The sequence below is a fragment of the Dysidea avara genome, chromosome 1 (genome assembly GCF_963678975.1).
Source record: "Dysidea avara chromosome 1, odDysAvar1.4, whole genome shotgun sequence".
In the NCBI taxonomy this organism is placed as follows: Eukaryota; Metazoa; Porifera; class Demospongiae; order Dictyoceratida; family Dysideidae; genus Dysidea; species Dysidea avara.
Window position 1 is genome coordinate 31,582,159 of NC_089272.1, and position 14,304 is coordinate 31,596,462.

Here is a 14,304-nt window from a genome sequence, read left to right on the forward strand (position 1 = left end):
GATCTGAAAATGTTTGTGGGCTTGATTATGCCTGAAAAGCTGTCATGAAAGAAAACTGAGGCTGTTTTTTGTGATTTTTCAGTGGCAGCTATATGACATATTTTCATTGATTTATATAATTTATAGGTAAGAAAGCCCAAAACTCCATTATTTCTAACATTCAGTACTACTGCCTTGTATTATGATTTACTTTGCAGACACAAAGTAGCTAGACTTTTCAAATTCTGTGCTCAAACATGATCTATTAGGTACTCCACATTTATATAAAATTAATTCATCTCTATTTGGTAATGTATCATTGCAAACTGTATTTCAAGGTACACTCTGTGAAAAATCATAGTCATCTTCCCTTCTTTTATTATGTAGTAACTAATTGTGTACGCATAACGTCACAGTATTTACTCAAAATGTAAAACAAATTAAAGCATTGTGTACAGTCTTCACACCATGAACACAATAATATTATTGTTCTACATAGTGTATGATGTGTGAAATATCTCAGCTACAAAATTTCCTGATACAAAACAGCAACTGCTATACTATAATTCCTAACAGCAACTATTACACTATAATTCCTAAATGTACTACTTTGTACAAACCTAATGTAATGACTGCAAACTACAGAGTTCATTGTTCAAGGTCAGCATTCAGTGACTCTTACAAGACATAGAGTTCCATAGTTCCAATAAGAACTGCTTCGTCACTGTAGGGTTGATTATTGCAAAGCCTCACTTCAATATCTTCTTTGACTGGCATTGAAAGATGGCGATAAAAATATGGCATATTAGCTTGAGCACAGCAGCTGTCATCTGAAGAACAACCTTCACCATCCCAAACTGGATTGTTGGGAAGGTATGTGGCTTTAGTAGGACGTACGCTACTTCCTGAGTCACAGTAGTAATGATCCCTTACAAAAGAAGGAGGAGATCGTCCAGTATATTTAGAGCAAGGACAATTACCCAGCTTTTCGCTGCCGCTATCATCATCTAGAGCAAGTCCCATTGCTAAACTCCAAAGATGTTTACGTGGATTTCCATATGTAATTGAAACTCCATCAAGATAGCCGTCATCTATTTGTATGCCACCTACCCACTTTTCGTAGAACGCATCCACAGTTCCTTTCTGATAGCCAATCACTTTACCACAAAAATGTTGAAAGCCTTCACAAGCTCCTTTGGTTGAATAGGTAGCTGAGTATACTCCACCAGCATCTTCACCAGACCTACACGCTTTTATTGAGGTGCCAGGTATTGTCAGATTTTTCCATGTTGGAGGACAGTTTTCACCATCATGTACATCAGCAATCTTCATCCATCCACCTTGTATACAGCCACAGATCATGTGCATGTCACAGTAGACCTATACATCATAATAAAAGTTACTAATGGACCTGATGATGTTATTAAAGGTACATACCTTCATTGTTGTTTCACATGATTTGATCCAGTAATATCCTGACAGGGTACGGCCAACAGGATTCTTGTTATATATCTCCCTGCAAGACTCTGCTGGATACTCTGGAGTCATTCCCAGTTCTTTGTAGAAATCATCCTCCACCTTTTGAATCAGTGTTGAGCCAACGGCCACTGCTGTAAGGACAAGCACTATCACACAGAAGGAGACAGTCATTGTTTCCACACCAAGTACAGTGTATAACTATAGCTCTAAGTTTTGTTCCTTTTATATTGTCACAATACTTCTATGTGGCTTCTTACTGGCATACCATTTTATACAGTTAACATAGATGTTACTCAGTAGAGGGCCATTACCAAGAAATGCCATTACTATAAGTGCATTAAGTGGCACTTAACTGTCCTAACCTACTGTGCCTTGTAGTGTTGTTCAAGTCCTTATTCTGGAACTGGACCTGTAATTCTAAACCTGTACTGACTGGAACAATATTAGAGTAAGTGTCATGGTTGAGCAGCCACCAACAAGCAAATTTCAAACTTTGTTTTCTTTTCCTCCATAACCATGCAATACTACAGAAAAGACAAAAATAACAAATAAATGTACAATACATATGGTATGAGATGAGAATAGTGACAAAGTTAGTTACTGCACAAGATGTGAAGACATCATCAATCTCTACAACTATGTATCACAAGATACTAGCACTACTTTGTGTCATTTGATTATAATGTTGTGTGAGTTTACAACTTACACATAACTGCAATGTTTGGCTATAATTATATTACTACAGATTTATAGTTGATTTGTTATACATTAAAGCCACAAATGATAAACATACAGAGAAGAAACAGAATGATGTTTCGTGCATAACTGACACTTGCTGCCAGCTAAAACTGCTTTATTAATCTAATCTCTCACTGCTATGCTTATCTCTACAGGAGTTAATATTAAGTAATTGCTGTCTCCTTTTACATTCCATGATTACAATTTCAAAAACCTCCCTCAGAGTGGGGCATCCCTTTTCCCAAATTTGAGCTGAGAACGCTCAGCCATCACTGAGATAAACACCATCAAAGTGTGCTTTTTATTCTTGTTCTTTCTTTTATTTCACACATGTTCACTTTTATATACACGAGTAGTCAATATACTTCAAATTTGGACAGCAGTACAAGCATCATATACACATTTTACAGTCCAAATTTGTACATATCAGATAAAGAATTGATCTTTAAAAGCATGAAAAGCGGTCTGTTGATATGTTTACAAGGTAAGGTGCTTTAAGGAACAACATAAAATCAGTTTTTACATGGAATAAACATCATTGTGCAAATCTTTTGTGGTTTGAAAGAAACCAGGATAGTGACTATGGAGTTATAACAAAAATGCCAACAATGTGTAACAGACAGGTAATATAATTAATTTTGTTGTCAGTCTACCTGACAAACGGCTGAAGGAAATGAGCTGCAAATTCAAAAGTAAGTACTGTACATTAATAACCTCTTTGGAAGAATCTTTCAACAGTTTAGCATTAAAACCATTGAGCTATATAAGCAACTACAGTAATATGTATATTATTACCTAGTATGCCATCGAGATAACCTAATAGTGCAGTCGCCCTATATTTGAATGTTCAGCTATGTTGTAAAGAGTTCAGCTACAAAGAGTTCAGCTACAAAAAATCACTCTTTAGAGAGTTCAGCCACAACAAAATCTTAAAGAGAATTCAGTTACAAACAAGTCACCCCAAAATATTCAGCTACATAACAAATTGCCCTGTAGAGTGTTCAGCTACAAAATTCACCTTGTTGAGAGTTCAGCTGTATGTTACAAGTAACTCTGTATAGTACTCAGCTATGCAACAAGTCATCCTGTAGGGAGTTCAGTTACCAACAAGTCACCCTGTAGAGAGTCAGCAACAGTTCAAGCCACCCAGTGAACAGCTCAGCTGCATAGCAAGTCAATTCAACTATGATAGAAGTCATCCTGTAGAGAGTTCAGCTACAAATACAGGGTAGACATTGAAATACAGGGTAGATAACCCTGTTAAGAGTTCAGACATCCAGGTATTTTTTTAAGTAACACTGTTACAGTAGAGCACTCAATTATGTATGTAGGAAGTAACCCTGTAGAGAGTTCAGCTATAAGTCACCTGGTAGAGAGTTCAGCTTTGTAGCCAACAAGTCATCCTGTAGAAAGTTCATCTACCAGTTATGTTATGTCCCTTTAATTTTGGTACAATGTTCACCATGTGCTACACTGCTACAGGGACTTGTTATATTATCACGACACACAAAATGAGAAGTCATATGAAACTGCATAGCCCCTCCTGGACCCACCATTTCCACTCTCTATGGCACCATAGCATGACGTTCTTGTACTCAAAACAATTGCTACAGTAATTATTGTCCCATTAGGATAGATATGCATGTTATACTACATTGTATACATATTTATGATTATATTGAAGTGGTAAGATATTAAGTTATGAAACATGCAATAAACTTATTTCAGTGCTCAAGATCCACTAGTTTGTTCCCCACATTTCCTTTATTGGCCAGTGCTTGTAACAACATTACAAGTGAACTTGTAGAGAGTTCAGATTATAAATCTTCCTTTAGAGAGAGTCCAGCTATGTTAAAGGTCATCCTGCAGACTGTTCAGCTACAAAACAAGTCAGATATTGCCATGGAATAATATCTATGAATGACCATGAAATAACTTTCATTGCACATCTTTCTACTTGTCATGGTTGGATATTAAGCCATTGGTATAATGTTCATGGCATAATTCTCTGGTAGTGTAGGCCTTCCATAGTTACCAAGTTTCGATGATATGATTACAAATGAGAATATTTCAGCAATGATGTATGATTTCAAAGTCAGTCTGATGTGATTTCACTGCATATGAATGAAAACTGCATTGTCATAAAAGAGCTGTACATTAAAAGGGATTGCTGCAACCACACAATGATGATGAACAGATAGTTACACTTGTACACCTTGCAATAGCAGGAAGGAACTGAGTGGAATAGGCAGTCATGGCAACTACATGATGATTAAATCAGTATAATTTTTCACTGTCAAACCATAATTTCTTTGAACATAATTGGTGACATAGTTGGGAAGGAACAAAAGCAATAACAAGTATATACTAAGTGAAACCAATGTAGTGAACTTCACTAAACTATGAAATATAAGATTACTAGCAGAAGCTGAACAAGATAAGATATAGAAACAATTATAACTTATTATATATAATTATGTACATATTTGTTTCAAGTTGATTTTATATCTTGTGTATCAGTATATATGTAGCTAACACTTAGCATTCGATAACATAACAATGATTGGCAATCCAGGGTATATAATATCATACAGGTTCATTGTAAGTCACGGGTCACTAAAAAGTAATAATGAATACATTTTACAAACATAACTTTTCAACTAATTTTAGACATAATATATGGTTAAACAATAATCAATATGAATATAGTATGCACATGTGAAGTTCTAGATCAAATATATGACTCTCACTCAGTGGTGATATACAACAAGCCCCTGTAGTACTGTAACACATGATGAGCATTGCAAATTGAAGGGACACAACACAACTGGTAGGCAATCCAGTTTGACTTTTAATTGGAAAAATGGGCTTTTTATATGCTCAATATAGATAGATTATTGATTGCCAATCTCAGAAATAATTATATAGTTTGTTGGGTTGGAATAGGCATGCACAATGCTAAAATAAAATCTATATAATAGCGTAGGAAACCAAAACCATCTAGTAACCTTGACTGCCTTGAAACTGCAGTTGCTTCTACTGCAATTTTCTACATATAACGAGAGTGAATTCAGGGTTTACTGGATCTCAGCGATCATTGTATGCCTTGTGGTGAGCAAAATATGTTTTACCTACTGCACATGCACTTGTCAATATACAATGGTGTATACTGATAAACAAGTGGTTATCTCAAATATAAAAAGTTAGGAACTTATTAGGGTAAACGGAGGTGTCACAGTGATGCACCAATACTTAAGGTGGAGTTGTGGTTTCAATTATGTCATTGTTATACCGACTTTGAAGTGGTTAATATTTGGTGACACAGCTATCAGAAAATTGTTGTGTAGCTGAAAATTGCTAATTCAAAAAAAGTAAGCACCAGTGAATAGATTCCATCTGACAGTACGTTTTTTGTAAGTTTCACATACAGGGCTTTTAAAAGGTTGCAAAACGACACAATGCTTACTTAGATGTAATGCACACAATAAAACTAAGATTTCCACAGTGATTAGTATATGGATAAACCCCACATCGATTTTCATCCCCATAGAAGCTCGGATGACAGAGCAATCCCAAACGCTTATTGTTTTTTATGCCAGGGTTCTATTGTAGAGTATAATATGGAGAATTTTTTATATTAAAAAATCTTGGATAATGAAATACCTACAACTGTTAATCCTGTTTACACCAACATACTGTGCATATTTATAATGGATTACAGCTTAACTTCACAGGAATTTTTTATTTCTAAGAAATTTTACTATGGCTGCACTGGTGACTCTTCTGGTATCTTTCTAATATGTTGAGCTGATCAGAGTTATGGTAGCCATAGCAGCTACATGATGGTTTGGCAGATTAGATTAGTTTAATTTTCACTGTCAAACCATAATTACATAACAATGTGTACTGGATTAGGAAAACAGGAATTCAAACCAATCAAAACTGCAGTTGTAGAATACATGCAAAGTATCAAGATAGACAGTTTGAGTAATATTTGTAACAATGGCCTGAGTGATTTGTCTAATACTGCATATACAGTACATACAGCCACAGGCCCAAGTGTGAGTGCATATATATCAGGCAAATTGCAAGTGTCCATGTTACAACTATATAGTAATGTTCCACTTGTGTGACTCTCCTACAAGTGTGGGAAACTGCAGGCATGCCTAACAAGTGTATTTAGATAGAAAATCATTACTTTGATCTTTGTATCCCATCACCGTCCGCAACGATGTTTAGGTAGCGACATCTTTAATTATTTTGAGTATACAGATCGCATGAACACATTACATCTATTTAAATATAGAGAGAATAAAATAAATGTATTGGTTGTGCTTATACAATAATAAAATAATTATAGCCAAAAGGTAACTAGGGGTTGGAGTCTCTCCACTCTTTTTCAATAGGGTGCGTAGTCATTACACCTTTCAAGATTGAGATACTCTAACAGAGAAGGCAAGTGACTCATGTGTACAAATAATACTCAATAATCACCTCCCACCTGCATCTTAGGTTATCCACAATCAAAATTCACATGGCCCAATATAAGACCACCATTAATATTGCTCATTTCCCGTTACTATAGTGCAGCAAAGAACTACAGTATGTAAGAATAACAACAAGGTGGAATTGAGGGCAAACATATGTAGGTGACTGTGAAATACGTAGCATATCACTTATGGTGTAATTATTATGATTTTCGTATAACTAAAAGACGTATAATGTATTTCATGCATACAAAGTAGTTATGACTTCAAAAGGTACAATTACAGAGATCAGATGCACTGTTAGTAACCAACATCCCACTGTCAGTATATCCTCAGATTTCAGCAAAATGCAATAATGTTTGCTGCACACATAATACATTAATTTCTAGAAATTGAAATGTGCTGTAGCCACATGTATGAATGTTTTATTTATTGACATTTCTGACCATAATAACATGATTGGAACCAATTAAGTTATAGTTATTGATTGTAGCCATCTGGTCACAGTCATCATAAAACAGGTATACTGTCTATTGATCGTTGCATTCCATGCTGTACAGTAATTGGCATACACAATCCACATTGGAGCATACAGTAGTTACTACAAAATACTCATTTCTTAAGTTTATTGCTTTTGCATGCACTGAAAAGGGATTGCGAGATAACATTCAGTCTTTTTCATATTAAAAAAACAGCACTTGTGTTTACTGTGTTGATATTCAGCTAGATACTCTGAATCAGCTCCAATTTTTTTGTCAGGAATTTTTCACAGCAGCTGTCTATATCTGTAATTAACAATTAATGTACTCTACAGTGGTGGATACAAGAGGTTTCAAAGGTTTCATGGATACCCCTTCTTGGAAGAGGCAAGAGTCTTAATATTCATGATTATTTGCATGCTGAACAATCTTTCTTAAATTCATTAATCAGTTTATGATTCAATGAAATACTTGTAATTGTGGCAAAGTACTCATTTTACCTCCCCAGAACGTGTAAATGCACTGAATTCACATTTATTGTTAATAAACTATCAACTAACAACTATATAAAATTCCTACCAGTAAGCAAAAGGCCTAAATATTTTACTGTCTACTAGCTAATGTGAAGTTCATTTGGTTTACAAAAGTAACATAGAGTTCCATGGTACCAACCAAAACTGCAGCTTCATTGGAAAATGCTTCATCAGCCATAATCCTAACTTCAATGTCTTCCTTGACTGGTACTGGAAGTTTGCGATAAAAGTATGGCATTCCATGTTGTCCACAGCAGCTGTAATCTTTTGTACAGCCTTCACCATCCCACAGAGGATTGTCAGGATAAAATTTGACTACACTCGGTGCTCCAAAGTTTCCAGTGTCACAGTAGTAGTCATCTCGCACATAGGGAGGAGGCCAAATTCCACGACACTTAGAACAAGGGCAATTAGATGCTAGAAGATAGCACTGAAATTCCTACTGCTAGGCTATAGAGATGTTTCCGAGGCTCACCATAAGTTACAGAAATCCCTTCAAGGTAGATTCCGTCAAGACTTCTGGTCCCAGGGGCGGATCCAGAGTTTGGAAAGAGGGGGGGCACCTTTCTGAAAAACAGTTGAAGACCAAAAAAACTTGCTGAAAACCAGTTGAAGACCAAAAAAAAAAAAAAAAAAAAAGGTCTCGACAATAGTAGCTAGTTATCCTTACCAACTATATCACGTCTGTTATGTAAAATAAAATCCTATTTATAGCTTCATAGGTAAGCTACACTGCCTCATGAACATTGTGACTGCTTTATTAGAGTAATTGACTGCTCTATTAGAGTATCTCGATCTTGTATGCAATTTCTTGAAGGGGGGGGGGGCATTTGCCCCAAATGCCCCATCCTGGATCCGCCATTGGGTCCCCCCAACAAATTCACTAGGAGATCCTTTCTGATAACCGATTACTTTTACCACAAAAATGCTGAAAGCCTTCACAAGCTCCTTCAGTTGAATAGGTTGCTGAGTAGATACCTGCAGCATCTTGACCAGACCTACACACTTTTTTGAGGTGTTCGGTATTGTAAAATTTTCCATGTTGATGGACAGTTTTCACCATCATGTACATCAGCAATCTTCATCCATCCACCTTGTACACAGCCACAGATCATGTGCATGTCACAGTAGACCTATCATTGCAAAAAAATGTACATTTAATTGGCAAGTATTACTAAAGCACCAACTTCAGTGTTGTTTTTGGCATGTTTCTGGTAACCACTGGTTGGTTACTTAATACAACTGCACCAGTACATATAAACCAGTGTTTTGAAGAATGCTGTACCTATTATACTGTATATACAATATGATGATCAATTAGGCTGATTGCAGCTACAAAGATACTATCATAAAGAGTTCAGCTGCAAACAAATCACCATGTAGAGAGTTCAGCTACGAACGGATCACCCTGTAGGGAGTTCATCTGCAAACAAATCATCTGTAGAGAGTTCAGCCAGAAACAAGTTCATCGTGTAGAGAGATCAGCTAGAAATAAGTCACCCTGTAGAGAGATCAGCTACAAAGAAACTATCCTGTAGAGAGTTCAAGTACAAACAGATAACCCTATAGAGAGTTCAGCTAGAAACAAGTCACCGTGTAGAGAAATCAGCTAGAAACAAATCATCCAGAGATCAGCTAGAAACAAGGCACCCGTAGAGAGATTAGCTAGAAACAAGTCACCCTTAGAGAGATCAGCTACAAAGAAACCAACCTGTAGAGAGTTCAGCTACAAACAAGTTACATTATAGAGAGATCAGCTAGAAATAAATCATCTTGTAGAGAGTTTAGCTGCAAACAAATCACTCTGTAGTGAGTTCAGCCACCCTGTAGAGAGTTCAGCTAGAACAAGTCACCTTGCAGAGAGTTCAGCTACAAAGGAACCACCATGTAAAGAGTTCAGCTGCAAACAATGAGAGTTTCAGCTACAGTTCAGTTATGTAAGAAGTCACCTTATTAACTACAGCATGTGATAGTCATTCAGAATCAGTGTTAAATATACAAATATTTAATCAGACAAAAGCTATACACACAATTACTTCCTTTGTTCCACAATCCCTGCAGAAAGAAAAAAAAAACAAATTAAAAGAAAGCACCAAAACCAGTTTATGGCCAGCTTTGTGGCTTGCAATACAAAAAGAAGTGATATCTAAACTAAAACAGCCAAGCTGTAAAGAAAAGAGTGTGGCCCCCAAAAAGGACAAGGTGAAAAAAGATGTGAAATCCAAGGTGGCGGCCAAGAAATGGCTGTGATGGTAGGTTAATGGCAAAAGTTTTAATTACGACAATTCAGGTGAATTTAGTGCCGAATTCTAATGCAGGAGGCAACGCAAATTCACCAGCAACATTTAGGTTCCTTGTGCTTTCATCTAACCCAAAATGCAGTGTGGTCAGTGGACTACAAGTCACATACTTCTTTAGGCTAGACAATGGATTGGGAGGTGTCCGGATATAGAGGTCTGGACAAGGGAGGTTGCACTGGATTAAGATACTGAGATATGACTTTAGGAGGTGTAGTATATGTAATGTAATATGTGTTCACATGCCTGAACCAGTTACATGTGCTATTGTGAATGGCCAGCCATCTGACACTGAACCTTCTCAAACATAATTATACACTTTATCTAACAACTTTAAACAGGCTGTAGGACCAGGCTTTTCCTACAGACTTTCAGCATTTGTGCTGTATAGCCTTAAGGTGGCAATAAAGCAATGATGAGCACAAGAAGCCACAACAAATACAAATGACGTAACATGCCATATACTACGCAATTCGTGGTAAATCAGGTGGGGGCTAATTAGGCACTACACCAAAATAGTCATACCAACTTTAAAGAAGCCAGAGAACTATTAGCAAAAACAAGCAGCTTCTATTACACAGGTCACACTTAGGTGGAATGTAACTCACCTTAACACATTAACAACCTTAACAACAAAACAACCTTGACAACATGAAAACAAGCGCCACTAATAATTATTATTTGTTTGTGACTCACCTTACACTTGTAATATTTATTATGCATGGTCTTTTCTTCATAAATATGGGTTGAACAGCAACGAAACTTCATAGGAATGGTGAGTAATAGTGTCTGAATAATATGTATCAGTATATCAGATATCCATTCTATGGCTTCTTTGCTCAGTGCGAACGGCAGAAGGCTCTCATCTGCTTTTAAATGCCATATTAATTATATTTCAAGGATCAGCTGGAATATACTGCACCTACCTATAATATTAGGAAAGCGCTCATAGGATTAGGAAAAGTGCTCGTAGAGATTTTTAAGGTAGTGTTTAATTGAGTGTCCTATTAGGATTTTGGGAAAAACAGGAGCGACCTTTACTATGAACCACTACTGTGGTTTATGATAAAACTAAAAAGATTAATTAAAAACATAATCAACTTGTTTATTTATTTACTTTCAGGTGTTCCCTTTACTCTGTCAGCATATGTCATGCTGGAGGTGGAGGTGTTATAATGGTTACTAATCAACAACAAAAATGTCAGTGTCTACTTTCCGAATCCTAATATTGCTTTTCACCAGTGGCGTATCTACAGCAGAGCTTTGTAGGACCTAGCCCTGCTAAATTTGGCTGGTTCCCTAGCTACCTATTGAGTAACTGAAGACTGTGAAACCCACAATCATCAACTTTTCATGGGTCATTGCAATATCTAGCAAGTGATCTATACTAAATTACTCACCAAATTATTAGTATTGAGCTGTATGAAGCCAATAAGTACAACAACTCTAATTAATTACCAACAATTGAGCACGTGATTAAATCACCTATTGTTGGTGATATTGATAAGGACTAGTGTTATGTAGTATATAATCATCATACTATAGATCCTTGTAAGCGCTTCATCATGTATAGGTGTAGTGTTGTCTTGTTCTAATGTTGTTTGTGTTACTGCTGTACAATCTGAATATTCAAGTTAAATATATAATAAACTACTTCATGAAAATCTGAAAGCATTTTTTTTGTAGTTGAATATGGCCTCAGATTCCATTTTGCAGCTGTTGAAATTCAAACTTTGTCTGGGGGAAATACCCCTGCCTTCAGCAGCTTATAGCTACAGTGTCCTAGCTGTACCCTACTAATAGGAAAGCCTAGATATGCCACTGCTTTTCATACCTTGTTTTATAAAGTGAAATAATAAACACACTAAGCACCACTGAAAGTGTTGAATCACCTAATTGCCTGCTGAAGTAGCTGAACTGACTAGTTACCAGATCAAAGTTAATTATAACCGAGTGATTGTAAACTTTACTGAGCATTAATAGGCAATAAAATTATATCATGTATTAAATAATAAACAATTTGTGCATGTTCTTTCATGATTTTATTTCACTAATAGAATGGAATAGCTAGCTATGCGTTGTGTTGTATACATAATTTAACAAATGTACATGTTAACACATTCCTTAGTTTGGCTTACTGGAAGCATACAGCAACTTTCCAACAAGTACAATAACATTCACAAGTGTATGAAGCTATGTATTTATATAGTTGTTACTTATAAGTAGGACCCTCTTGTTGTTTCTTAGAAGAGATTAGCTCTTCTCACTCTTTCCATCTATTCATTGTCCATGCATGCTTTTGATGTAATTACACTTGTACTGTAGCTTCTACTATATGTGACCGGATCTGCGAAAACAGGACATGATCACATATTTTTCGAATTCCTGTTTATTAAATATTTATAACTCTACTTTTTTTTCTTTTTTTTGTTTATATCAATAATACAAGAAAAGGTTTTCACATTCAAACAGTGGGCAGAGAGGCAAACTCTGCCCAATCCTGTAATCTACTTAGCCAAATGTACCCACTGGCAAAGTTTCAGCTCCATATGCCAGTAACTTTGGGAGTTACAGCCCTACAAAGTCGAGTAGTGTCACGAAAAAATATGGATCCCCCTACAGTATTTTCGTTCCCCCCGTTCCAAAAATATCGAAATATTTGGACCACCCGAACTAAATTCTTTGAAATATTTGGACCCCCTCTGAAATATTAATTTTGATCCCCCTCTAGATTGCTTTAACAACACTACCTGCGAAGTTTGAAAGGGGGTCCAAATATTTCAACTGAAATAATCGATCCCCCCTCATATTAATATTGTGGCTCCGATCGAGGCTCCGCCGGATAAGCAATAGTGTATATAGCTATACTTAGCTATTCTGTTACTGTGCAGAAATCAAAAAGATTGTTGTACACAGGTGTCATCATAATGAATGTTCAGGTTTTTACAAAATTCATCTTCATCTATAAGGTAGAGGAGTTTAGCTAGTAGATACTTAATTTAAAAGGGTCCAAATAGCTATATATCAGCTGAAATTGGGTCGATTATTTCAAGTTGGGTCTCAGTACAGTTTTTAAAGGGGGGGACCAAATATTTCAAGTTCCCCCTGCATGCATGATGTCAGTATACAATTCTTAATTAAAGGAGGTCAGGGAATATTTGTTCCTCCTGGACTCAGTACAAATTTTAAAAGGGGACCATTGTACCGCCCCCCCCCCCCCCCCCCCCCGAAATCTCACTAGCTACAGTTTTTATTATAAGATGGGTTTTCCAAGTGAAAGTTTTTGTTCCCTTTGTCTCAATACTAGCTATAAGAAGCACATTTTATTCAATAAGATTAGAAGCCATCATATGTAATCTCTTCACTTCAAGGTACCATATAATATCAGTGATCAGATAGAATTCAGACATACCAACTATATACTATCCCACTCAGAAAGTCCAATTATTTCAAGTGAAATATTTGTTTCCTTGTCTCAATACAGGTTTTAAAAGGGGTTTAATATTTAAAGAGAAATATTTGCTCCCCTTGCCTTGATACAAGTTTTAAAGGGTCCAAATATTTCAAGTGAAATATTTGTTCCCCCTTGTCTCGATACAAGTTTTATAAAGGGGTCCAAATATTTCAAACTTGAAATATTTGTTCCTCCTTGTCTCGATACAAGTTTTAAAAAGGAGTCCAAATATTTCAATCTAAATGTTTGTTCTCCCTTGTCTTGATACAAGTTGTAAAAGGGGGTCCAAATATATTTCAAGCAAAATATTTGTTTCTCCTTGTCTCAATCCAAGTTTTAAAAGGGAGTCCAAATATTTCAAGTAAAATATTTGTTCCCCCTTGTCTTGATACAAGTTGTAAAAGGAGTCTAAATATATTTCAAGTGAAATTATTTGTTTCTCTTTGTCTCAATCCAAGTTTTAAAAGGGGGGTCCATGACATATTTGTTCCCCCTTGTCTCAATACATGTTTTAAAAAGGGATCCAAATATTTCAACTTGAAATATTTGTTTCTCCTTGTCTCGATATAAGTTTTAAAAGGGAGTCCAAATATTTCAAGCAAAATATTTGTTCCCCCCTTGTCTTGATACAAGTTGTAAAAGGGAGTCCAAATATTTCAAGTGAAATATTTGTTTCCCCTTGTCTTGATACAAGTTTTAAAAGGGAGTACCTAGTCTCAATGCAAGTTTAAATGGGGTCCAAATTATTTCAAATGAAATATTTGTTCCCCCTGATCTCAGTAGAATTTTTAAGAATCCAATATTTAAAATTGTTTCTTATCCAGGACATAATTATTTTTGATCTTCTCTCATTGATTT

At 35.9% G+C, this 14,304-nt stretch overlaps 1 protein-coding gene across 3 annotated transcripts in view; it reads right to left on the bottom strand.

Annotated features, from left to right (window-relative positions):
* Nucleotides 1–365: 365 nt before the first annotated feature.
* LOC136261712 (uncharacterized) overlaps nucleotides 366–14,304 on the bottom strand; it is a 39,482-nt gene continuing 25,543 nt past the window's right edge. The window contains exons 1-3 of one of the 3 annotated variants that reach the window (XM_066055781.1): nucleotides 1,821–2,006; nucleotides 1,417–1,589; nucleotides 366–1,359 (exon numbers count right to left, since the gene is read on the bottom strand). In XM_066055781.1, the coding sequence (XP_065911853.1) occupies nucleotides 658–1,359; nucleotides 1,417–1,527 (813 nt within the window). In that variant the 5' untranslated portion in view covers nucleotides 1,528–1,589; nucleotides 1,821–2,006 and the 3' untranslated portion in view covers nucleotides 366–657. Of the gene's footprint in view, nucleotides 1,360–1,416; nucleotides 1,792–1,820; nucleotides 2,007–14,304 lie in introns of those variants that run through there. The other 2 variants (XM_066055762.1, XM_066055768.1) reach the window with 2 other exon arrangements.